At 45.6% G+C, this 25,279-nt stretch overlaps 2 protein-coding genes across 4 annotated transcripts in view; both read left to right on the top strand.

Moving 5' to 3' along the window:
- Nucleotides 1–10,465, top strand: part of RASA3 (RAS p21 protein activator 3) — a 269,176-nt gene extending 258,711 nt beyond the window's left edge. For all 3 annotated transcript variants that reach the window (XM_049856231.1, XM_049856230.1, XM_049856232.1), the window contains 2 exons: nucleotides 4,159–4,342; nucleotides 8,533–10,465. In XM_049856231.1, the coding sequence (XP_049712188.1) occupies nucleotides 4,159–4,342; nucleotides 8,533–8,608 (260 nt within the window). In that variant the 3' untranslated portion in view covers nucleotides 8,609–10,465. The remainder of the gene's footprint in view (nucleotides 1–4,158; nucleotides 4,343–8,532) is intronic.
- A 3,273-nt stretch (nucleotides 10,466–13,738) lies between these two features.
- Nucleotides 13,739–25,279, top strand: part of C17H13orf46 (chromosome 17 C13orf46 homolog) — a 28,095-nt gene continuing 16,554 nt past the window's right edge. The window contains exons 1-4 of the mRNA XM_049856254.1: nucleotides 13,739–13,928; nucleotides 20,502–20,553; nucleotides 23,285–23,456; nucleotides 24,679–24,726. Coding sequence (XP_049712211.1) covers nucleotides 13,739–13,928; nucleotides 20,502–20,553; nucleotides 23,285–23,456; nucleotides 24,679–24,726 — 462 coding nt within the window. The remainder of the gene's footprint in view (nucleotides 13,929–20,501; nucleotides 20,554–23,284; nucleotides 23,457–24,678; nucleotides 24,727–25,279) is intronic.

The raw sequence follows: 25,279 nt of genomic DNA, 5'->3' as shown, positions 1-25,279 counted from the left end.
TGGGTGGGTGGGTGGGTGGGTGGGTGGGTGGATGGATTGGATGGGTGGGTGGGTGGGTGGGTGGATGGATGGATAGATGGATGGATCGGTGTATGGTTGGATGAATGGATAGGTGGTTGGTGAGTGGGTGGGTGGATGGATGGATGGATGGATGGATGGATGGATGGATGGCTGGCTGGCTGGCTGGCTGGCTGGCTGGATGGGTGGGTGGGTGGAAAAGGTCTCACATATGCAGCCTTCCTCCCAATACAGCCATCTTGACAACATGGATTCACAGAATTTCAAAACAGTTGGAAACCTCAGTGTTCATCTCCTCCAGGCTTCTCATCCTACAGGAAAGGAAACTGAGGCACAGAAGTGTTGAGTTACTTCTTTAACCATGCTCAAACCTCTGCCTAGAATATCAGTGCTTTTTGAGGCAATGTTTTTTTGGTAGGAAAGTTCTGATTGCCCCAAGACGCTCCTTTTATATTACCCAGATTCCATTTCCCTGCACACTGCACCATTGTGTCTTATTTCTGTCCAATGTAGTAAGTCCTTTCTGCCTATCAATGACGGCCTTTAATTAGTGAGGAAAGCTTGTTGTAGTCACCTCTGCAGGAAGACATGGCCAAACACTTAGTCCCCTTTTTCCCATCTGTGGCATAGTTTCGCCCCCTAGCCAACCTCCTTTGGGCGCACACAAGTGTGGGCACAATCCGTGGGATCTTGTGCTAAAAGGCTGACTTTCAAGTTTGGGTCACAGGACTGCAATTGATGCAGACTAGATTTTCAAGCTTTTCGTGTAGTGGAAAGATCCTAGTTGGTGGGGCCACCAGATTCACCATTATTTGAGATATAACCTGGGACAAGTTACATATTTCTTCATCTATGAAATATGCATGTTAGTGGTGGTGTTGGATGCTGCCAAGTTGATTCGGATTCTTAGTGACCACATGTGACAGAGTAGAACTGCCCCACAGGGTTTTCTAGGCTGTAATCTTTACGGGAGCAAATCGCCAGCTCCTTCTCCCACAGACCCACCAGGTGGGCTTGAACCACCAACCTTTATGTTAGCAGCCAAGCACTTAACTGTTGCGCCACCAGGGCTCCTTTAAAACTGGCCTCCAAGCCCATTTATCAGAGTTTTTGGTAAGATTCAATGGATGTTTTGGTGAAGTATCTAACACAGTGTCTCACACGTCATTATTAAATGAATGTTAAGCCTTTTCATCCGTTTCACGCCCAGGTCACACTGGTCTCTCGTTCATTTCCGTCAGCTGAAAGGTTCAGCTGATTTTATCAGTAAGTCAGTCTCTTCCAACCTACGTTCAGGACTTTGTTTTAGTCCTGTTATTTTATTTCTAAGTAATACTGAAGTTGGGTTCAATATTACAATCTCTTGAGATCTTTGTGAACCCTGTTTCCTGTCATCACATTTGTTAGGCATCTTTTCCAGCTTTGTGTCGTTTGGTCACCATTGTGAACGTACTTTCTTTCACAGAGGCTAAAATTTATATACTTGAACATGCACTTTAATCCACTCAACACCTGTGGGCCACAGATTGTCAATCAGCACAAATCTGCCTAATTAACTGTTCCATTTTTACTCTATAGTTTTGTATCTTATTCATGAGGATATTCTATAAAAGTGTGTCAGAAGCCTTACTGAAGTCAACATACACCTACACCAGCATTTCCTGAAGCTCCGTGAGTTTTATAAACTGGTTGCCATTGAGCCAGCTCTGACCCAAGGCAGCCCCCTGTGTGCCAGAGGAGAGGGGTGCTCCAAAGGGTTTTCATGCCATTGAGCCGACTCTGACCCAAGGCAGCCCCCTGTGTGCCAGAGGAGAGCTGTGCTCCAAAGGGTTTTCAGTGGTTGATTTTTCAGAAGCAGATTGCCAGGCCTTTCGTGCCCCTGAGTGTACTCGAACCGCTGATCTTTTGCTTACCAGCCAAACACTTAACCATCTGCACCTCCCAGGGATTGATTCCCTGAGCTTTATTGATCCCATCAAGAGGGGAAATACAGTTTGCTTAAAATGATTTATCCTAATTAGTGCTGGTTTTATGTTTTTCCTTCCTAAACACTCAGAATCTACTTGTTTAATAATCCAAGAATTTTGCAACTGATACATAGTTTATGGAATCCATCTTCTTCATAAGTTCAACATTAGAAAATACTTGCCAATCGTTAGTCTCAGGGCACTGTTCCCATTGCCTGTGATCGTCCACAGGTCACTCGCAGCAGTTACTCCCTCAGACCCTGGGTTCTTTGGTCCCCTGTGATGTGATTCATCTGGGACTAAAGGCACAGGCTCTGTAGTCACCCTGCCTCAATTCAAGCCCAGCATCGTCCTCAACTATGAGACAAACGGGGCAAATTACTCAGCCCGGCTGAATTCTCACTTCCTCTTCTGTGAAATGGGGCTAGCTGCTTTTGCTTTTATGGTTTTTATCCTTATCATCACTGCTATTGTTGGTCTTTCCTGTATGATCTTCGGTTCTTCCATGATCTCTAGTCTACCCATCTACGCTGTGGAGCATTCTCTTTAATGAATAAGAACCAAACCAGGTAGGACTCAGGTCTACCTTGCTATTGTCTGCTAACACATCACCTTTCCCAACAAAGAGAATGATCTTTTTCTTTATTTGATTTGGGTTCCGTTCTCAATTTCCATGAATATTTATTTTAGGTTTAAGCCCTGCATATTGACCTGGCCATACAGGCTTGTGGCATCCCTTTGCATTTGTCCTCCGATGAGCCCTTTCCTGCATTTTTATGACAACAGCAGCTAATACTGTGCGCTGACTACGTGCCAGGCACTGAGCTGAGAACTTTACTGAGGCTACTCAGTTACCCTCTTGGATGGGCACCTGTTGTTGTTGTTAGGTGCCATTGAGTTGGTTCCATCTCATAGCAACCCTATCTACAGCAGAATGGTCCTGAGCCATCCTCACAATCGTTATGTTTGAGCCCATTGTTGGAGCCACTCTGTCAATCCATCTTGTTGAGGGTCTTCCTCTGTTTCGATGGCCCTCTATTTTACCAAGCATCATGTCCTTCTCCAGGGACTGGTCCCTCCTGATAACATGTCCAAAGTACATGAGATGAAGTCTTGCCATCCTCTCTTCCAAGGAACAGTCTGGCTATGTTTCTTCCAAGACAGACTTGTTCGTTCTTCTGGCAGTCCATGGTGTATTCAATATTCTTCACCAACATCATAATTCAAAGGCATCAATTCTTCTTCAGTCTTCCTTATTCATTGTCCAGCTTGCACGTGTGTATGAGGCGCTTGAAAATGCCATGGCTTGGGTCAGGCGCATCTTAGCCCTCAGAGTGACATCTTTGCTTTTTAACACTTTAAAGAGGTCTTTTGAAGCAGATTTGCCCTGTGCAGTACGTCATTTGATTTTTCCACAGCTGCTTCCATGAGCATTGATTGTGGATCCAAGTAAAATGAAATCCTGGACAACTTCAATCTTTTCTCCGTGTATCCCGATGTTTCTTATTGGTCCAATCATGAGGATTTTTATTTTCTTTATGTTGAGGTATAATCCATACTGAAGGCTGTACTCTTTGATCTTCATCTATTTACTATTACCCCCATATTTCAGATGAGTTAACTGAGACACAGAGAGTTTCAGTAACTTGTCCAACATACAGTTATAATAAGTGGTGAACTTAGGATGGGAATTCCAGCAGTCTGGTTCCAGAAACCGCAACTCCCCCTACACCTCACTTAAGATAAGAAAGCTGAGCTCACACACAGCACCTGCAAAGCATGCTGACCTGCGTTCTTCACCTCTCTTCTTTTCCTTCTGCTTTTTTATGCCTTGTGGGAAATGTTCAACACTGCCTACTCAGAATTCCGTGTTTACATCCTCTTATCTTTCTCAGGTCATAGTTCCCTTAGGGTCTTTGTCCATGGAATTAGGTATTAAGACATTTTCCCTTGGGCTGGAAGTAAAGAAAACAGTTCCCTCATGGAAGGTGAGAATTCTACCACTGAACCTCACTGCCCCCTTTCTGCTGCGTAGGGCTCGTGATATGACTGAGACTTAAAGTAAAAACAGGCCTGAGTTTCCAGGTATCCAAGTCCGCCAACTTCGGCTGATCCCCTCACCCCACTGGGTACCATCTGACAACTCCCCTCCCCGCCCCCGCCGTTGTTGCAGAGGCCTGTGGGAGCAAATCTGTGTATGACGGGCCCGAGCAGGAAGAGTACTCGACGTTCCTCATTGACGACCCTCAGGAGACCTACAAGACACTAAAGCAGATCATCGCTGGGGTGGGGGCTTTGGAGCAGGAACATGCTCAGTATAAACGGGACAAATTCAAGAAGACAAAATACGGGAGCCAGTGAGTATGGATTCCGTCCCTGGGTGATGTGTCACATGGTGGGAAGGCTGGGGGAGAGGGCTGCAGGAGCTCAGAGTCACCTGTGTGCAGGAGTGCACACCTGACGACGAGGAGGGGAGCATTTTCAGGTTCCAGGTACAACCTGGCTGCAGTGCTCAGAGCCACGTTGGCATGGGAGTCAGTCAGTGCCATCCATCAGAGGATGGGAGGCAGGCACTTGAGGAGACAGGACCTTTCGGAGGAGGTGACCGCTGTTCTCCCCAGAGCCTCTGTCCAGTGTCCTGAGAAAACCTGCCGAGGTGCAGAAATGCCCCCCTGCCTCAAACTTGGCTTCCTCAGGACTTTCTGACACTTGGGCTTATCAATTCCCAACCCCTTAGGCTTTCCCTGTTCCCTGTGGTACCCAGATCTGTTCTCTGCCTCAGCTAAGCTCCACCAAACCAGAAACCAATTGCTGATGAGTCGATTCCAACTCATAGCAACCCTATAGGACAGAGTAGAAATGCCCCATGCGTTTCCAAGGAGCAGCTGGTGCATTTGAACTGCTGACCTTTTGGTTAACAGCCGAATTCTTAACCACTGCACCACACCTACCACCAACTGCAGACCTGTTGCCATTTCTCCATGCTACCAAGGGCTCTCAGAAGTGGAGGTAGACTCTGGGGTGGCCCTCATGCTTCGTCTGGTTGAGGGAAGGTGAGGTATAATGTGTGCAGGACACAAACTCTGGGGCCAAACTGCCTGCCCTCTATGCCCGGTCCCATCACTTGCAAGCATGCATGTCCGTCAGGAATCTCAGAGAAACAGAGCCAATAGTATATACAGTGAAACCTGTGAGAGCTGGAACTCAGTGGGACTGCCTGGTTTTTCTAGGTCTCATAAGTTTTCTGCCTTTGACAGAGTACAGTTTTACCACTTTTCTATCACTTGTTTTAGTGGAAAATAAAATGAGTTTTCCTTCTGACAGGTTTCCACCTTACGCAGGTTCTGGCTTTTGCAGGTTTTACTGTATGTGTAAAGATAAATACATATACAGATATATAGATATGTATGTATGTCAACTCTGACCTGTAGCAACCCTGTAGGACAGAGTAGAACTGCCATAGGGTTTCCAGTGCTCAATGAGATGGATTGACACAATGGCCGGAACGATGGGCTCAGACATGGCAGTGACTGTGAAGATGGCACAGGACCAGGCAGTGTTTCGTTCTGTTGTACATAGGGTCGCTATGAGTCAGAACCAACTCAGCGGTATCTAATAACAATGTAAATATAACTCTTCGTGGATGGAAACTGCCACATCCTTCTCCTGTGAAGCAGCTGGTAAGTTTGAACCACCAACCTTGCGGTTAGCAACTAAGCACATAACCGCTACGCCACCAGGGCTCCTTCACATACAGACACACATATACATGTACATGTACACATTTGCCGACTGTCTCGTTATCCAGCGTTTCACATTTACCATAGTAAAAAGTTTACTCTCCGACTCTTTTGCACATTAACGAGGTACATCTGGCAGTAATGAACACTGAGAGTAATGCTGGCTATGATGGTTAAGGTTGTATGTCACCTTGGCCGGGCCATGATTCTCAGTGGTTTGACAGTCATGTAATGATGTAATTTGGTGGTTAGGTAATAATGTAATTTATTAGTCATGTAATGATGTAATTTGGCAGTTAGGTAATGATGTAGTCGTTTTCCGTTTTGTGATCTGATGTGGTCGTCCTCCATTTTCACATAACACTAATTTTCACATACCGACCTGGTCTTTGGAACCTGATTATATTGATAAGTGAGGAGTGTGCCTGTACACATACGCGTGTTGTTGTTGTTAGTTGCTGTGAAGTCAGCGCTGACTCACGGAAACCTTGTGTATAACAGAACAAAACATTGCCCAGTCCTGCAACATCTTGATCGTTGGTGTGTTTGAATCCATTAGCCATTGCAAATCCTATGGATCATAACAGAATGTACATATACAGATGTTGTTGTTGTTGTTACCTGTTGTCAAATCAGCCCCCAACTCATGGCAAGCACATGCACACAGGGATCAGATTGTTGTGACCCACAGCGTTTTCATTGACTGAGTTTTTGAAACTCTTCTGAAACCCATTTAGCATCGTAGTAACAGCAAGCCTTCACTGACAGGCGGTGGCTGTGCGTGGGGTGCGTTGGCCAAGAATCAAACCTGCATGAAGGTGAGAAGTCTACCGCTGAGCCACCACTGCCCTCACGTATATGGATACATAAGATATTATTTTAAGAAATTGGCTCTTGCAATTGTGGAGGTTGGCTAATCCAAAAATCCCTAGGGCGGGCCAGGAGGCTGGAAACTTGGCAGGAGTTCATGCTGACTCCTAAGGCAGAATTCCTTCCTCTCTGGGAAATCTCAATTTTTGCTCTTAATGCCTTCAACTGATTGGAAGAGGCCCACCCATATTATCCAGGATAATCTCCATTACTTAAAGGCATCTGAGTGTAAATATTAATCACAGCTACAAAATGCCTTCACAGCAACATGTAGACTAGTGTTTGACCAAACGACTGGCATGGTAGCCTAGCCAAGTTGACGTATAAGACTAATCATCACACCAGTTAACCACGGGCAACTTAATTAACCTCTCTGAACCTCATTCTCCTCTTTGAAATGGAATCTAATAAAACCTGCTTTACAAAGTTGTTGAAAGACTATCGAGTTAAATTATATAAAGGGCTTAGGAAAGTACCTGGCATAGAGTGAGTGCTCCTTCAGGGTTCACTGCTAGTGTCAGTATTAGCATCAGATGCTAGGCTTTCTCCATCCTGCAGGTGTGTATGTGGGTCCAACATGGTGGAATCAACCTGCACATCCTGGAACAGTGGTGAATAAGCATGGCAGGGAGCTTATGTGTGGCAGTGCGTGCTCTTCCCACTCCTTCCTTCCAGAGGAGACGTGGGCTTGATAAAGGGAAAGTACTGAGGGCTCTGGAACAATGACAGGACCCCCATGATCTAGACTTTGGCAAGGTTGCTCACAGGTACCAAACATGACATGCCTCCTAGGTGATATCTGACTCAGTCTCTGCTCCTAGGTGTAAGGTACATAGATGTATAAACTATCAAATCATCATGCCATATTCCTTTGACACTTCTCTGGGGAGAGAGCCCACATTTACCTTTTAAAATGTGTTGCCTTCATCCATATTAAATGTATGCATCAACCTCACAAGGAGCCCATGTGATGCAGTGGTTAAGTGCTCGGCTGCTAACCAAATGGTCAGTGGTTCAAACCCACCAGCCGCTCTATGGTAGAAAGATGTGGCAGTCTGCTCCCGTAAAGATTACAGCCTTGGAAACCCTATGAGGCAGTCCTACTCTGTCCTATAGGGTTGCTGTGAGTGGGAATTGACTCGACGGTACCTAACAACAACAACGTCAACTTCGTACCCAAAAGCCAATAGGTTGAACACAGCATATAAAGCATGATCCTATTTCTTATAATAAAAAGGTATACACTTGCTCTCTCATTCAACAAGCATTTATTGAGTGCCTATTACATGCCAGGAACTGTTCCAGGCACTAGGCATTCTGCAATGCACAGAACTGCTCAAAACCCCTGCCCTCATGGAACCTATGTTCTACACACACATACATATAAACACATCAGATGTGCTCACAGTGGTTACTTCAAGGGACAGGCTTTGGTTAATTTTTACTCCCTTCATTTTGCTTGTCTGTATTTTTTATATTTATCACAATGAGTATATGTCACATTTATAAATAGAATAAAAACCCTGGTGGCATAGTGGTTTAGAGTTTAGCTGTTAACCAAAAGATTGGCAGTTTGAAGCCACCAGATGCTCCTTGGAAACCCTGTGGGACAGTCCTACTGTATCCTGTAGGGTCGATAATGAGTCAAAATCGACTTGATGGCAACGGGTTTGGGGTTTTTTGATAGTACTAGTAAACATCTGGAAACCCTGGTGGCTTAGTGGGTAAGAGCTTTAGCTTTTAACCAAAATGTTGGCAGTTCGACCAGGCACTCCTTGGAAACTACGGGGCAGTTCTACTCTGTCCTGTAGGGTCGCTATGAGTCAGAATCGACCCGATGGCAAGGTTTTAATAAACATCCACAGGTATCTGCTGTCTTTGGTGACAGTTGGAGAATGTGCCTCATTTTCTTTTCCCCCCCTCTCTCCCCTTTGTAGGGAACACCCCATTGGAGACAAGAGTTTCCAAAGCTACATCAGACAGCAGTCTGAGGTTTCCACTCATTCCATTTAGAGCCTGCGGGACGTCCCAGGATGGCGCTGATGAGTTAACCACAGAAAGCCCAACTCTTTGGAAAGGAGAAAACAGAGAGAAAAGAGAAGTGGGCAGAACAAGCAAAGGGAATCCACATTTCATCCAAGTGTATAGATAATAAGTGTCAGCCCCGAAGCTGTTGAGACTTGTGTTGTTTTTTCCTCTCTCCAGGAACTGTTACAATAGTTGCTATGCACTTTATTCATCTGGCATTGACAGGTGACCCGAACTCTGCCTTTCTGGCATGTGCGTTGTCGGTTGTGTTTTGTTTTGAAATTTGCTTTGGTTTCTTGGGAATCTAGCGATCAGTTCAATGATCAAGATGCATGGACTTTCCTGTGACAACACCCCAGCAGTCCTCCCCCCTAGAGAAACCAAGTACGCCCTTGTTGAGCTGATTAACAAGACGGCGTTATTCCATAGAGCCGGACACTTTTTGTTTCACGTGCAGTTTTGCTGTTGCTGGTCTCTGTACGGTTGCCCTGCACCTGTGTAGTCCTTTAGGCCATCTGCTTTTAACACGTTTGGTGATGTTAAGGGTATTATTCTTTTCCTATGAGCCTGCTGTCCTGAGTTGCTGAAGGGCAGGCGGGGAAAGACAGCCTCTTGGTTTCCGCTGTCTGATGCTGGTTTTGTTCCCAACCGAAGGATCACCTTTGTGGCTGGGATGTGCAGAACTGCATAGAAATCCCACTTTGAGGATGCTCTTCATCTTTTGGGAATACGGGCTTCCTCCTACAGAGAGCTCCTGGCCTTTGACTTGTGTTGGGATCTATGACGACTTCGAAATGATTAAGACTTGGGAAAGCGAAAGATGCGGATTTCCAGTCTTCTCTTCGCGTCTATTGCTGCAACTGCCTCAGTGGGGATTAGAACCCCTGCCACGCCGACTGCTCTAAGACATGCTCCCCACAGCCTGCGGATGCCTGTGGAGTCAGGCCAACTGGGGCTGAGGAGCTGGGTGTCTGCTGACTCCCTGACTCCAAGCACAGAGCTGTTCTGCTGTTGGATGGAATTTAAAACTAAAGCCCATATGTTTGCCACCACTTATGGAAGCTTGGGGGAAGATTTTTTAAACAGAAATGTGCATTTTTCAAGCTGTTTTTCTTAATGTTTTTAAAAGACCATTTTTAATGAGCTCTTTGATATAAAACTTCTACTCATTAAAGGGGGGATGACAGAGTAGGATGGATAAAAAGGGGATGGATTGTGTATCTCATGAATACCAGCTAAAGGTCTTCAAGAGAAATTGAAGAAGGCAACAAGCTCCATAAGCTTGAAATGTTGGGGCCTTAGATGGTCCAGACTTTCCTCTCGGGGTCCCATGAACAATACTTTGCCTCTAACTCCAGGAAGCCCTCCCAAGAAGCTCTGGGGCTCTGGAAGCTGGGATTGGGGAGGGAGTCACCTAGGACCAGAAAAAAGCGGGCAAGTCGCAACATATTCGACTTGCTCTCCAGCTGTTTGCTGAAGAAACTTCTTCCAAAAGCAGACCTCCTCACAGGGTATACAGCGGGCGGCTCAGCAGGCTGGGGCTTAGGAAGCACTGTTTAAACCAATAGTAAGATGTAGCCTTGTCATGACTTCTCTCTGTTCTTGTTTGGAAATACTGTAGTTCAGACTCTTAATCTAGATGGCAAATAGTCACATTATTTGTTGTCACGAAAATAGTTGTGGAAAACATTGCAGAAGATCAAATTGGGGACACACAGCTACTAGGCTGCCACTGAACTGCAATTTTTAACATGGATTTGTAACTTAATATTTCTGTTTATAAAATACTAATGATTTGTGATGTATTTTACTGGCCAATTAAAACAGATGTTTTATTCTTTCTGAGGCCTGGCTTGGTTTTTCAGGGGTGCACACTGGTCATTACACACTTGGGGGTCAGGTGGGGGTGCCTGTGCGAGGGTGGGGGGAGTAGATTCCTGCGTGGTAGGAGAAGGGGGAGACGGTATAACTAGAAAAAGTGGCTCTGACAGGTGACATCTGGCTGTGGGAGATTGGGTCAGAGCTGGAAGTGGCCATGGTGCTCTCCAGGATGAATGGGTATAGGGTCAGCTGCTACGGAGGGACCCGGAGAGTGTGTCCTGAGGTGAGTCTCTCGTGGGGTCCCTGAACATGAGGTAGCCAGCTTAGAGAAGACTGGAAAGACAGACTCCATCAAATGCTACAGCCTCTAAAATGCAGGCAGTCAATGGCTCCACTGGACCGGGAGGAGCCAAAAGCAAGTCTTCTAGACAAGAGGAAGAACTGAGGTCATAAAAATAGCGAGGCAAACTCTTCCCATGAGGAGACAAACTGGAAGGTAACTGTCTCCCTGTCTGGCAGGCAGAGGGGCATTTCAGCATTGCTTTCAAGGCAGATGGTGGCTCTCCCTTCTAGAGAGAGATGATGAGGAGTTAGGGAAGGAGCAGAAGGGAGGAGCCGAAAATGAAAAGAAGGGCTATTCTGGGCAGAGACCCCCCCCCCCAACACACGTCTTTAGGAAGTAAGGACTTATAAGTGCATCTTCTCATTTCTTTTTTCCTTCCCCATCCCCCCACCCCCTGCATTTTGGTTTTCACTTAAAGTTGTTGTTGTTTTAATTTCAGCCTGAGTCAGCTCTGTTAAGAGAAAAAAACGAGGGAACATGACTTGTTAAACACCAGAATCAGACATTTCTGGGGGAGCAGCAGACACCCAGGTTTGATGGAGCTACTGGTGGCAGCATGGCTTAAACTTACAGTCTCCCAGGAGACAGTGAGCTGGGGAGACTGAAGTCAGGTGTGCTGATCAGTCACCCTTCTGCACCTGACCTCCTCATTCCATAGGACAACCAACCAACCCATTGCCATCGAGTCGATTCCAGCTCATAGTGACCCTATAGGACAGAGTAGAACTGCCCCACAGAGCTTCCAAGGCTGTAAATCATTATGAAAGCCAACTGCCACATCTTTCTGCTGAGGAACGGCTGGTAGGTTCCAACCACCGACCTTCCGGTTTGCAGCTGAGCACTTTAACCACTGCGCCACCAGGGACCCTTATTCCACAGTAGGTGCTGGGTAAATAGCAAAAGAGAAGAAGGTCCTTTCATTCAGCGTTGGTTTCATGCTGACCAAAAACCAAAGTGCTTCTTTCCTGCCCTCCACTCCCACTTTCTGTCCAGGCTGGAGGTGCAGTTGAAAGATGACATCCAGGTTTGCCAGAGCCAGTATTGGGCACAAAGTGGTACTGAGGATGGAACCAGCCAGTCAGGCTGAGCCCAGGAGCAGAGGCCAGGGTACGAAAGTTAGCCCAGGAAGTTGGCATTCAAGGCGAGGCTGGAGGGCAAGCATGTAGGAACCCGGAGGATCAGGGTTAAGATTAAAAGGAACATTGCCAAGTTGGAGTTAGTCCAGAGAAGGGAAAAAGGAGGGTCAAGAAGTGTTATTCCATGTGAGAAGAAGGAGTGGGAGGAGTGGAAGAGAGAAGACGGTGGGAAGGGAAGGGAAAAAGGAGGGTCAAGAAGTGTTATTCCATATGAGAAGAAGGAGTGGGAGGAGTGGAAGAGAGGACGGTGGGAAGGTGAAGGCAGACTCTCTCCTAGCAGCTCCCAATGAGAGGTCCTAGTTGTCTGTAGACACCAATATGTGTCCATTTTGCTCTTTCACGAGACAGCCTAACAATTAGCAGAAGTCTTCCAGGTTTTAGGTTCTAGGTGGAAGCCTTCTAATAGAACCAGAACCACCTGCTATCAGGTCGACTCCAACTCGCGGTAGCTCCATGTGTGCCAGAGTAGAGCTGCACTCCACAGGGTTTTTGGTAGCTGACTTTTTAGAAGTAGATCTCCAGGCCTTTCTTCTGCAGTACCTCTGGGTGGACTCAAATGGCCAACCTTTCAGTTAGCAGCTGAGAGCTCTAACCATTTCTACCACCCAGGGACTCCCTTCCGATAGTCAGAGACGTTTAAATTGGAGTAGGCAGTTCCACAGTAACTCTGCCTAGATTGGCACTGCCCTGCCGGCTGCTCCTTAGCCTGCCTATCAGGCAGGGACAATACCACTGCAGGTCAGTGACATCCCTACTATATCGCCAATAGTTACCACCTTTTAAATCTTTCATTTTCCTGAGTTTGGTCCACACTGAATTTGTCACTCAAAAGGAAAAGGGGATTCTCCAATCTAGGAGAATAGCTCAAAGGCTTGAAAAAGATAAAGCATCAGATGTGAGACTAGGGTATTAATCCCTGTCTCGGTCATCTAGGGCTGCTATAACAGAAATACCACAAGTGGATGGCTTTAACAAACAGAAGTTTATTCTCTCACAGTCTAGTAGGCTGGAAGTCCAAATTCAGGGCACCAGCTCCAGGGGAAAGCTTTCTCTCTCTGTCGGCTCTGGAGGAAGGTTCTTGTCATCAAACTTCCCTAAATTTAGGAGGTTCTCCTCAATGGAACCCTCTGTCCAAAGGACGCACTCTGCTCCCAGTGCTGTTTCTTGGTGGTAGGTCCCAATGTTTCTCTGTTGGCTTCTCTTTTATATCTCAAAAGACATTGGCTTAAGACATAATCTAATCTTGTAGATTGAGTCCTGCCTCATTAACATAACTGCGGATAATCTCATCAACATCATAGAGATAAGGATTTACAACACATAGGAAAATCACATCAGATGATAAAATGGTGGACAATCACACAACACTGGGAATCATGGCCCAGCCAAGTTGACAGATACTTCTGGGGGACACAATTCAATCCATGATAATCCCTGAGGACCCTTGGCTGAGTTTTGCCACTCTTTTTTTCCCCTACCTTCTCTGGTGGAGAAATTAGTGAAGTATCCAAAATGGAGAAGGAAGAAGTCCAGGAACTGAGCAAAACCCACAACCCAAAAACTCATTGCCAAAATAAAATGCATTGACTGTATTGGGTTTGGGGCTGGGTTGACCTTTGACCTCCGGTTTTGCTTGTGGTGATGTCATAGGGGCCACATAGCAACAGGTGGCCTCTGCTCAACAGCACTCTTGGGCCTACTTCCCTGGAGAAGAGATCACAAGAGAGGTTTGAAACCATGCTTTCTGTCTAAGATTTTATTTTGAGAGTCAACATCCCTCTTCTTTCCCATGATTTAAAAAAAAGGGAGCTGATTATGGAGAAGGATACCTCATCCATGTACAGGAGGCACCGGCCCATCCCTGGAGCCACTCCTTTGGGAATGGCATCTGGACATGTCAAAGTGGCCAACGAAGCAGCTGAACTTCAGAGGAGCAGGAGTGTGGGTGGCTTACACCAGAAGGGGGACCCTCCAAGCCGCATCAAGAAGCTGTGGAATGAGTTAGGTAAGAAAGTGGTCTCTTGCTTTGAGGGCAGCCATACTTGGCTAAGGAAGGAAGGGCGGGACCCTGGAGAATCAAAAGGAGCCTGCTGGGGACCCCTCCCAGCTCCCCCTGCCCCTTTGCTTAAAATTCTAATAGCCAAAGATGAGACATTGATAGGTCAGCACCTCCCAAACAGCTCCTGTGCACACTAAGGTGAGCAGTTAAGTTTCTTCTCACCTGGAGGTGAGAGGACCAGCCTGGGGGCTCCAGCCCGGCCAACTTGAGAGCAAGGGCCAATATCTCAGGCACATCCATGGCCCATTGGTGGGTGATCCAGTTAGGAAGCTCTGTTGAAGACAGGCGGAGTGGTATAAGAGGAGAGACAGATACAAAAGGCAGAGACTTAGGGAGACCCTACGAAGACATCAATTAGTCACCTGAGGTCCAGGTCTGTCCTCAAACACCAGAAGTTTCTCTGACTTACACTGAGCCTCTGGGGGCTATAACTGTGCCTTTGAGGCAAGCCTCAATTCCTCTGCAGGTAACTACTGTGAAATTTCCAGGGGCCCCCCATGAGTCAGCAGTGAAATTCTTGGCAGTTGGTACCAGCCTATAATTATGCTTGACACTAATATGGTTTTTAAATTGTAAAATGTTTATATAGGTATATAACTTACATCAGGCAGTGTTTGACACTCTAGTATATTTCTAAATATGTCAGATAGGGCCATCGTGTGGGTCAAAGCAGGGATTGATATTTAAAACATCCTAGCCCACTGTATTAATAGAGGCCCTTCCTCTGATTAAGCATTTCATAGCACTTTTCCTGAAACAACTGGCCCTTGAGCCAGCTGCGAGAGAAACAGAGACACAGAAATGGTTAATTCTGTCATTTTCCCAGGGCTGCAGTGCTAAAAGGTGCCTTCATCATTTTTGGTTTCTTGGGGTCCCAGTTAACTGTGAAAGGTTACACACCAGCAATTCTCCATTTATGAGATTGTCAGTAGGACCATGGAAATAAAACACAGTAAGTGGGAAATATGACTTGCTGGTGACTCAGTGGTTAAGAGCTCGGCTGCTAACCAAAAGGTCAGCAGTTCGAATCCACCAGCCACCTCTTAGAAGCCCTACGGGGCAGTTCTATTCTATCCTATAGGGTCGCTATGAGTTGGAATCGACTAGATGGCAACAAGTATGTATGTTCAAGACTTAGGGATGTTTTAACGGGTAGTGGTGTAAAAATCCAGAGATATGTAAGGAGGAGAATGCGGCTTGAGAGGCATAGGGCTTGATGAAACTGAAGTACTTACTAACAAAGATCAAAGACTACAAGCCCTCAGTATGGTTTGCACCTCAACATAAAGAAAACAAAAATCCTCACAACTAGACAAGTAAACGTCATGATAGAGAAAATATTGACATTGTCAAGGATTTCATTTTACTTGGATCCACAACTGATGCCCATGGAAATCAAATGACACATCACATTGGGCAAATATGCTGCAAAAGATCTCTTTAAAGTGTTAAAAAGCAAAGATGTCACTCTGAGAGCTACAGTGCACCTAACCCAACCCATGGCATTTTCAGCTGCTTCGTATGCATGCAAAACTGGACAATGAATAAGGAAAACCGATGAAGAATTGATGCCTTTGAATTATGGTTTTGGTGAAGGATATTGAATATACCATGGCCTGCCAGAACAATGAACAAATATGTCTTGGAAGAAGTACAGCCAGAAAGCTCCTTAGAAGCAAGAATGGCGAGACTTTGTCTCATGTACTTTGGACATGTTATCAGGAGGGACCAGATCCTGGAGAACGACATCATTCTTGGTAAAGGAGAGGGTCAGTAAAAAAGAGGAAGGCCCTCAACGAGATGTATTGATACAGTGGCTGCAACGATGGGCTCAAGCATAACGATGGTAGTGAGTTTCGTTCTGTTCATAGGATCGCTATGAATTGGAACCAACTCAATGGCACCTAACAACAGCAGCAGCGAATGCGCAACCTGTCCATTGGTGGAGGCTTTCATGTTGCTATGATGCTGAACAGGTTTTGGCAGAGCTTCTAGACTAAGATGAATTAGGAAGAAAGGCCTGGTGATCTACAGCCAAAAATCAGCCAGTGAAAACCCTATGGATCACAGTGGTTGGATCCCATTGTGCATGTGGTCTCCATGAGCTGGGGGCCACTTGCCAGCAACTAACAAAAACAACAAATGGTTCTCTCTAGAGCAACTTGCTCTTTCTTTCGTAACACTCGATGACAACTGAATAAATGAGTGAGGGAATTGCTAATGCTTCAAGTATGAAGGAGGAGACGTGAAGAGCCTAGGTGGGGAGCTTGAGTTTTATATTCCATACTATGGGATTGAGATGAAAGGAGTCTGTCAAAATCTTTAAGGAGGTAGATACATGCTCAGCCTTGAGTTGAAAAAGTTGTAATGAAGTTCTCAGTTGATAGGCACTGTCAGATTTATGACATTGGCTCTCTCGTGGCCCCTGAGCCTTCCCCCTATCTCCCACCATATCACAGAATCAATTGTAGTTATAAAGAAAGTCTTTAACTATTTTGTTTCTCTTTCTCCAGCCAGCATAGCTCCTTTTATATGTTTTCTGAGTACTTAAGTAACTGCCCAGAGAATTCCCCTAAGGCCCATTCACCAGACCTACCCCTGCTCATCTTTCACTTCTACTCAATCTTATCCCTAGCATCAGCACTGCACAGTCCAGACTTTTCAGGATCTCTTTGGACTTAGGAGTGTAACCCAGATAAAGCTGGGCCTCCTAATAGGGCTGTCTCATCATGATCTCACATTCAAAAGAAAATAACCCATAAAAGGTTTGAAAATAATTTAAATTTTAGTTGAAAAGGGGCAACAAAGGAAATATTCTATTCACATAGTATAGCAGGAAACCCTGGTAGTGTAGTGGTTAAGAGCTACAGCTGCTAACCAAAAGGTCAGCAGTTTGAATCCACCAGGCGCCCCTTGGAAACTCTATGAGGCAGTTCTACTCTGCCCTATAGGGTCACTATGAGTCAGAACTGACTACGGCAATGGTTTTTTATAGTATAGCAAAATTTCTGAACACACTATTTCCTCATCTTTCTCCTAATATACTGCATAGCTCATAAGTGCCACACTTTCAGACAGTCCAGCCAAACTTGATGCCTTTTCAAATATTTCTCAACTTAGCCCTTTAGGAGTCATGACCTCAACAAACCCGGAACCGGGTAAGTGTAGGATCTTTCTTAGAAAAGGGGTAAAGCCCTTAAACACTTACACAATAATTTTTAATTTCTCGTATAAGATGCATCTGGGGAAGTGGACAGGGCAACGTGCTTTTCTACAATGCTTTGGAGCAAAGAAAAATTATGTCTCTTACTTCGTTGATTCTTTACTTCTTGCCACATACATTTCATAGGAGAGAGCAAGATTTGATGTATTTTCCAAAACACACACACACACACATATACACATACGCTGCTGGGGGCTGCTGAAGATTTTATAAAAGAAGTTAATTTTATTAAAATCCCTGCTAGAATGATAAAGAACAATGACGAATCTGTGAAGCATCTCATAACATGGAGGAATCTGGAAGGCATTATGCTGAGCGAAATTAGTTGCAAAAGGACAAATATTGAATGAGACCACTATTATAAGAACTTAAGAAATTGTTTAAACAAGAAGAAAATATTTTGATGGTTACGAGGGTGGGGAGGGAGGGAGAGCGGTATTCACTAACTAGACAGTAGACAAGAACTATTTTAGGTGAAGGGAAAGACAACACGCAATACAGGAGAGGTCAGCACAACTGGACTAAAACAAAAGCAAAGAAGTTTCCTGAATACAACCTAACACTCTGAAGGGCAGAGTAGCAGGGGTGGGGGTCTGGGGACCATGGCTTCAGGGGACATCTAGGTCAATTGGCATAACAAAACATGTTAAGAAAACATTCTGCATCCCACTTTGTTCAGTGGCGTCTGGGGCCTTAAACGCTAGCAAGCAGCCATCTAAGATGCATCAATTGGTCTCATCCCCACATGGAGCAAAGGAGAATAAAGAGCACCAAAGACACAAGGTAATTATGAGCCCAAGAGACAGAAAGGGCCACATAAATCAGAGACTACATCAGCCTGAGACCAGAAGAACTAGATGGTGCCCAGCTACAACCCATGACTGCCATGACAGGGAACACAACAGAGAATCCCTGATGGAGCAGGAGAACAGTGGGATACAGACCTCAAATTCTCATAAAAAGACCAGACTTAATGGTCTGACTGAGACTAGAAGGACCCCAGAGTTCATGGTCCCTAGACCTTCTGTTAGCCCAAGACTGGAGCCATTCCCAAAGCCAACTCTTCAGACAGGGATTGGACTGGACTATAAGACAGAAAATGATACTGAAGAGGAGTGAGTTTCTTGGCTCAAGTAGACACATGAAACTATGTGAGCAGCTCCTATCTGACAGTGAGATGAGAAGGAAGAGGGGAACAGGAGCTGGCTGAATGGACACAGGGAATACAGGGTGGAGAGGAGGAGTGTACTGTCTCGTTAGGGCGAGAGCAACTAGGAGTACACAGCAAGGTGTATATAAGTTTTTGTATGACAGACTGACTTATTTGTAAACTTTCACTTAAAGCACTGTAAAAAAAAAAAAAAAGGAGAAAAAGAATCCCTACTAGAAAACTATTGATTCAAAATCATTAGGTTCCTCCTTATCTGAAGTTGAGACTACGGTGTCAAGCCTTTCTGCCTTTTCTTCCTAAGGGACATTTTGAGAGTTCACAAGTTCTAAAAAGTCTCTAAAGAAGTGCAAAATGCACTACTGCCACCACTCTGCTCCCACGGGGCTCCTTTTATGGGGCTACCTAGAGTTTCAGGTGATTTTAACTCCTTACCACATGGAGGATCATTCCTAGATTCAATAAAAACTTTTAGGAAAACATCCATTGCATAACTTTCCCTCAGAAAGGCATGCTGATTGCTTTAGCTTAATTAGTAAAGAATCTCTGCCTTGACATTATACTCTTTTAAAGAACTATCTACATGGCATCAAATTGACAACAGCAACTCAAAAGGTTAGATAAGAAGCTTAGGGGGCAGTGAGTTTATGTTAATGTGGGAGCAACAATTTGGAAAAAGAGGGTGAGAATGGTTGCACAACTTGAAGAATGTAATCGATGGCACTGAATTGTACATGTAGAAATTGTTGAATTGGTGTATGCTCTGCTGTGTATGTTTTCAACAACAACCACAAACATATTAAAAAAAAAAAAAAGATATGCAGCTTGCAAACTTTCTGGACACAAAGAAGTTTGCATTTCATTAAAACACAACATACCAGTAAACAGTAGGCTCCTTCCCTCTGTGATCATGGAAAACAGTTGTGACTAATGGTGCAGGTGCTTTTTCCTGCCCAAATCATTAAAATGCAGGTTTACCTTAGTTGTTTATTGACAACAGTTACTTAACAGGAGGCTGGGATTGGAAGAATATTTTTGTGTTCCCAGTTCCCTCAACCTCAGTCAAGTTCAATAAACTGACTGGATGTCGTGCGATAAAAATCCTTACTACCTGGCTATCAAGTGTTTGTTTTTCATGGAACAAAGACTACACTGAAAAACATCCTGGCAATGACTCTCAGAGGAGCCAGGAGGGATTAATGATCAATGGACAAACTGATCAGTGGACAAACTGACTGTGGATTCAAGTGCTGCCTCCCTGGGGCTTGGACACTTCCACTTTCCTGTCGGTTAACATTCATCTGTGGGAGGTGGGACTCGGGGAACAGGTCAGCATGGACATCACCTCTTCTGCTTCTGCTATGGGTTTCCAGACCACTGGCAGGACCCAGAGGAATTTCAAGAGGCCCCAATAGCCCTGAAAAGAAGAAATATTTACTATAAAGGCATTTGAATATACTGAACAGGCACTGGAGCCCTGGTGACACAGTGGTTAAGAGCTTGACTGCTAACTAAAAGGTCAGCCACTCCTTGGAAACCCCATTGGGCAGTTCTATTTCTGTCCTATAAGGTCACTATGAGTTGCAATTGACTCAGTGGCAATGTTTTTTTTCTTTTTAAATGAGTCCTCCAGAAACATTCCATGAGCCCCTGGGGAGTGATAAGGCTTGTAAACACCACCTGAAGGATGCGAGGGGTGCTGCTGGTGTTGGCCCCAGGCTCTGGGGAACAGGCTTGAAGGCACTGAAGCTCTAGCAGTGTGCTTAGAAGTGGGTTTAAGCCTGGGCTGTGTAAGATGCTGAGGTAATAAGTGATAGAGGTGGGCAGCATCATGGGGAACAGGGATGAGAGAGGAGAACTTGTCAAGATGAAATATCAAAATATACTTTAGCCATAAAAAAATTAGTCATTAAATTGATCATTTAGCACCACCAGCATGCCAGGGGCTCCATATACCCCAGCACCTGTAGCCCTAGAATATCCTTTCAGGCTTGTGCTGTGGGAGAGCTCAGAAAAGGCAGTCCTTGGTCACCAGCCCCAGGCTTGTCCAGGGAACCTGCCAGCACGTTGATACTAAATAGATCAGGTCAAGAAGGCACTGACAAATAACTGCTTCTCTTCTTCTCAGAATCTGAAGATCAGGGAAAAGACTCAAGAAGTGACGCAGAAGATATTAGCTGGTAAGTGGGCATTTTGTTTTCCAGAGCTTGGGTTACAGGGCAAGGCTTGCCAGCTCAGGACTAAGGCCTGCCTAGGTTCTTACCTTCTTCTGACCAAGAATGACCAGGAAAGACTCAGAGATTCCACACGAACGATGGTTTATTAGTAACAGAAAGAAAGTAAAAGGCTTGTGAGGGAGAGAGGGAGAGGGGTTTCCACCTACGCTAGCCTCCAGTGTCTCACTGAACAAAGGAATCCCTAGGGCTTATAAAAGTTTTTAGGTCGGGGGGAGGCATTATCTTTATTCATTAGATGGGTGGAGATTTCCAGGAGAGGGGGAGGGATTATGGAAATCAAATGCATGCGCAGTTAAAATTCAAGATGGACTTCCTCGCAGAGGTTCCTGGAACAAGATGGAGTCTGTTAAAAAGGCTGTTGGGATGTCGCACAGGACTTATTCTGGGATGTTGTGCATGCGTGATGCCTCTGGATCTTGGTTCGAGCCCCAGTGAGGGATCCCTGTTCATGTTTGTCTCATGTAGAAGGTCATTCATTCATAGGCCATGTTGATCTTTCTTGCACGTGCTCTGCAAGTGGTGAGGCCTTGAAAAACAACTCAGAACGATTATCAGCAATTTATAGCTGGTCAAGCACACAGGGTCTTGAAATGTAGCCCCTTATCTTGTCTAAGCACCTAATTTGTTAATCACACGTAGTTCTCCAGTGCCAGCAGTAAAAGTTATACGGTGGTCCGCACTTAGGTTTAGATTTAATTATAGCTGGTCAAGCACACAGGGCCTTGAAATGTAGCCCCTATTTAATTCACCCAGTCCAATCTCTTCCCTGTCTCACTCAGTCTGCATACAGGTAATTTGCTAAAAACAGTGAGGAGGACAGCTAGAAACGGTGAGTACAGGCAGTGAGAGCCAGGCTTCAAGTTCAAGACTTAGGAGGGTGCCAAAGAAACCCTTGAGTGCTCAGACAAGAGGGGTTCAGGAAGTCCTCTTTATCTAGAGAAAGGCATCATTGTGGAAGCAGGATTGATCTAAGGTGGCTGTCAGTGCTGTAAATAAGCTACCCCTCCCTCCCACCCCTGTCTGGGGCAATCCCCATCTAGCTGTGCCTTGTCCTGAAAATCTTAGAGCTGGTGTCCATTCACAGTCTCAGAAAACAACCTGACACAAACTCTCTCCAAAAAAGAAGTGTTGTCTCACTCTAACAGGCCACAAGGGCTTATTAGAGGGCTCATTTGTTGGGGAAGGTTTTGATGGGCACTACTGTAAATATAACCAAATCAGCAATTTTTTTGGGGGGGGGGAGTGTTTTTTTTTTAGAGAAGGGAAGGGCGTGGGAGTAACCTAGACAGAGAGTGCCTCATTGAGGGTGCTTTCTTCTTTCAGTCCTGCCAAGGTCTCACCTCTCACTAGCATTATTTCTGCGTGTTCAACTTCCCTCATCTGCTTCCTTCTCTACCTCCTGGGTCTGCTTTCCCCAACCAGCCACCCTCCTACCATCAAGTAGGACTTAAAAGTCATTAAATTACCCAAGAATTTTTCTCAAATACTAATAAAAATGATTCATTAGCATCCTGGGCAAACCACACGGGATATAAGTCAGTCTAGTTTACAAATGGCTCATTTGGCTGGAGGCCAACAAGGGAACTGGCCACTAAAACATCATCAAAAGTACAGTCAGTGGATAAAATGAGTTAAGTACTCATGTGTCAGAGGAGAAAGTATGAGCCAGGATGGAGAATCCCTTCCCTGGAGAGTTTCAAGAAGGTGATGGCCTCCAGTAAAGGACAGTGTTAAGCAGGTAAGACCCCACAACTTTACGGGGGGCACAGCTGTACTGTGTGCTCATGTTGACCAATTCAAGAGCCAGCCATCATCCAGAAATCAGCCCTAGTGGTGATGCTGGAAGAAGCCCTCTACAATCTTTGCCTTGTATCTTCCTCTTGCTCCTGGACACACCAAACAAACTGCTGGCCGGAAAAAGGTGTCACCCAGTTTGGTATGAGTAACAGCAGAACCAGCCACAGACCCCACACAAACATGGTTCCATTTGGTATCCATTTGGCCTGAATTGTGTATCTGTTGCAAGGATGAGCATATTTTCTTGCCAGATTTTGGTTCTATAAGCAAAGTTAGGCATTGCTTTTTGAAATAAGCCCTGCTTGTCCCTAAATAAGTTAGTCACTAGTCCAGAATTGGGCAGCGTGTTTCTTCAGGGTTAAGTTTCTCCAACAAAGAGGGGTCACCAAAGGGAAGCAGGAAGGTTAGGCTCGTCCATGCAAGCAGGGTCTTTAACATTCAGAAAGGGTCGCTATGAGTTGAATCAACTTCACCACAATGGGTTTGGTTTAGTTTGGTTACACCAATATCAAGTAGACCGACGGAGCAATGGTTAAGTGCTCAGCTGCTAAACAAAAGGTTGGTGGTTCAAACCCACCAGCAGCTCCATGGGAGGAAAGATCTGGTGATCTGCTATCCCATAAAGATCACGGTCTAGGAAACTCTATGAGGAGTTCACTTTGTCACATGGGGTAGCTATGAGTCAGAATCGACTCAACTGCACACAACAACAAGAAATACCAACATAAGGTCGTCATCACAGGCTCAAGTGCTGGTACCAGAGATTCCCAACCCCCAGAACAAGGAAAATAAGCATCAAAAAGAAGAACAGGCATTGGTTTCACACTGCCTCCTCATGACATGTATTCCATGCCATTCCTGTCCACTTTTCCTATAGTCAGACAAACCTAGAAGAAGACAAGAAGGAAAAGAATCAGGAAGCCCTTGGAAAGTTGGACCATGACGGTGAAAAAGTGGGACTAGAGGTTGAAAAGAGTGACTCAGAGGCCAGTGCCAAGGAGGAGCAGGAGGAAGAAGAGGATGCAGACAAAAGCACTAAAGAGACCAAGGTCAGGCAATGTTTAATATCTAACCACTTTTGTTCCCTTATGTCAGAGTCCTGCCTTTGTTTACCTCTTTCTCTTTGGTCTTCTTTTGGTTTACAGGAACAGAAGCTGGCATCCATAAAGCTAGACGAGCTTCTGGAAACAGAGGCAAGAACTTTTCCCTGTAGTAATAACAGTAAGATGGGGAAGCTTGTCCAGGCATGAGTTCTGCCCACCAGAGCTTGCTGTGGACATAGGATCTTAGGACATCATCTTAGCAGGGCACAGTCTGTAGAACTGGACCAAGCTCTACCCCTAGAAAGCTTCAGGTGTCAAGTTCTATACTGCTTTGACCTGATCCCTGGGGCATCCCAATCCCAGCTTGCCAAACAGTGCAATTGCTAAAGGTGTGTGCGATCATGAAGGGAGGTGACTTTCAGTTTGATCTTGGCCCAGAAACACACTCCCAGAGCCACATGCTCTGATGTGTTGACTGTAGACACAAAGATACATCAGGGCGCTTCATGAAGGAAGGTGGCTTTTATTCTCCTTCCCAAGGGAGTAGGAAATGGTGACATAGCAGGACACATTTTTTACCAGGAAACCAGGACAATAGATCATCCTTCGTGTGATTCCAGGGATTCTGGGAAGTCCCTTACCCATTCCCAACTACCTCTCTCCCCTTGGTGTTGACTAGAGTGCTACCATTAGAAACACATTCTGGGCTGAGCCAGGATTCTCAATTAGAGACTTTGCAACGGCGATGCATTGAGCTGCTCAGGTCACTAACATCCTAGTATGAGCTTGATGGAGAGTGGGGTCCAAAGGTAGGTTTTTGAAGGAAGTCTCCAAGTTCTGCCCAATTGAGCAAGCTTGGGATGGGAATGGAGGGTCTGCCTCAGCTCTGGGCATTGAGCTGTCCCCTGGAGGCCCTGGTTCTCAGAAGATACAAGTGGAGGAGACCCTCTGGGTTCTAAGGGACCTGATTGCAGGTGGAGTAGGGAGGAGTCAGAGACCATATTCCTCCCTCTTGCTCTTCTGCCAGAGCTGGCCTCCCTCTCGATTTTGCTGTTAGTGTTTTACCTGGACTTCTCAGAAACTTCCCACTAAATATTGTCAGTGTCTGATGAGCCTAGTGGTGATCACCCAGACCCAGGTGGCCCCCATGCCTCTCCGAGGAAGTCTGATTTCTTCCCTACTGTCACCAAAGCCCTGTCACCCATACCTCTTTGGTTTCCATTCACAGAAACCATCTGCATTTGTGGAGATTGATCTGGAAGACCATGCTGAGGAGGTAAAGACAAAACCGAAGCCAAGCCACTTACTGGGGGAAATGCTTGTGCTGTCCAGGTTGGAACTGAGAGGCTTTTCCTGGGAACATGCTACGCCCTGTAATACATGTGTTGGAGGGTGAGACAGAGACCCACAGCCAGCCAACTCCAAGAGAGCTTGGTGGTGGCCAGGATTGACCTTGGTGGGGGGAGAAGGGAGAAGAAATGCTGCTGCCCTTCTTTGTCCTCTCCCACTCCAACCTGCACACACTTTGGTGCCATCTGAGAGTCTGGCTCCTGGACCAACCCCCAGGGTGCTCATTGGCCCCAAGGGCCTCTTGTGGGATCATGCTGAAGTAGTGGAAAGGGCACAGGCCTGGAAACTAAGAGACCTGGCTCCACGTTCAGCTCTGCCAGTAAATGCTCCAACAAGTCATCACATCGCCCTCTGCCTCAGTAGTACTTACAACACAGGGTTGATTTGTAAAGCGCTCAGAGCAGTGCCTCGTACACAGAAAGCACCAAGTGTTAGCTATCACCATCATCATCTATGAAAAAAAAGGGGTTGGACCCAAT

Source organism: Elephas maximus, chromosome 17, assembly GCF_024166365.1.
Source record: "Elephas maximus indicus isolate mEleMax1 chromosome 17, mEleMax1 primary haplotype, whole genome shotgun sequence".
Classification (NCBI taxonomy): Eukaryota; Metazoa; Chordata; class Mammalia; order Proboscidea; family Elephantidae; genus Elephas; species Elephas maximus.
Note: the sequence above shows the minus strand (reverse complement) of the source record. Positions and strands in the feature narration are given on the sequence as shown.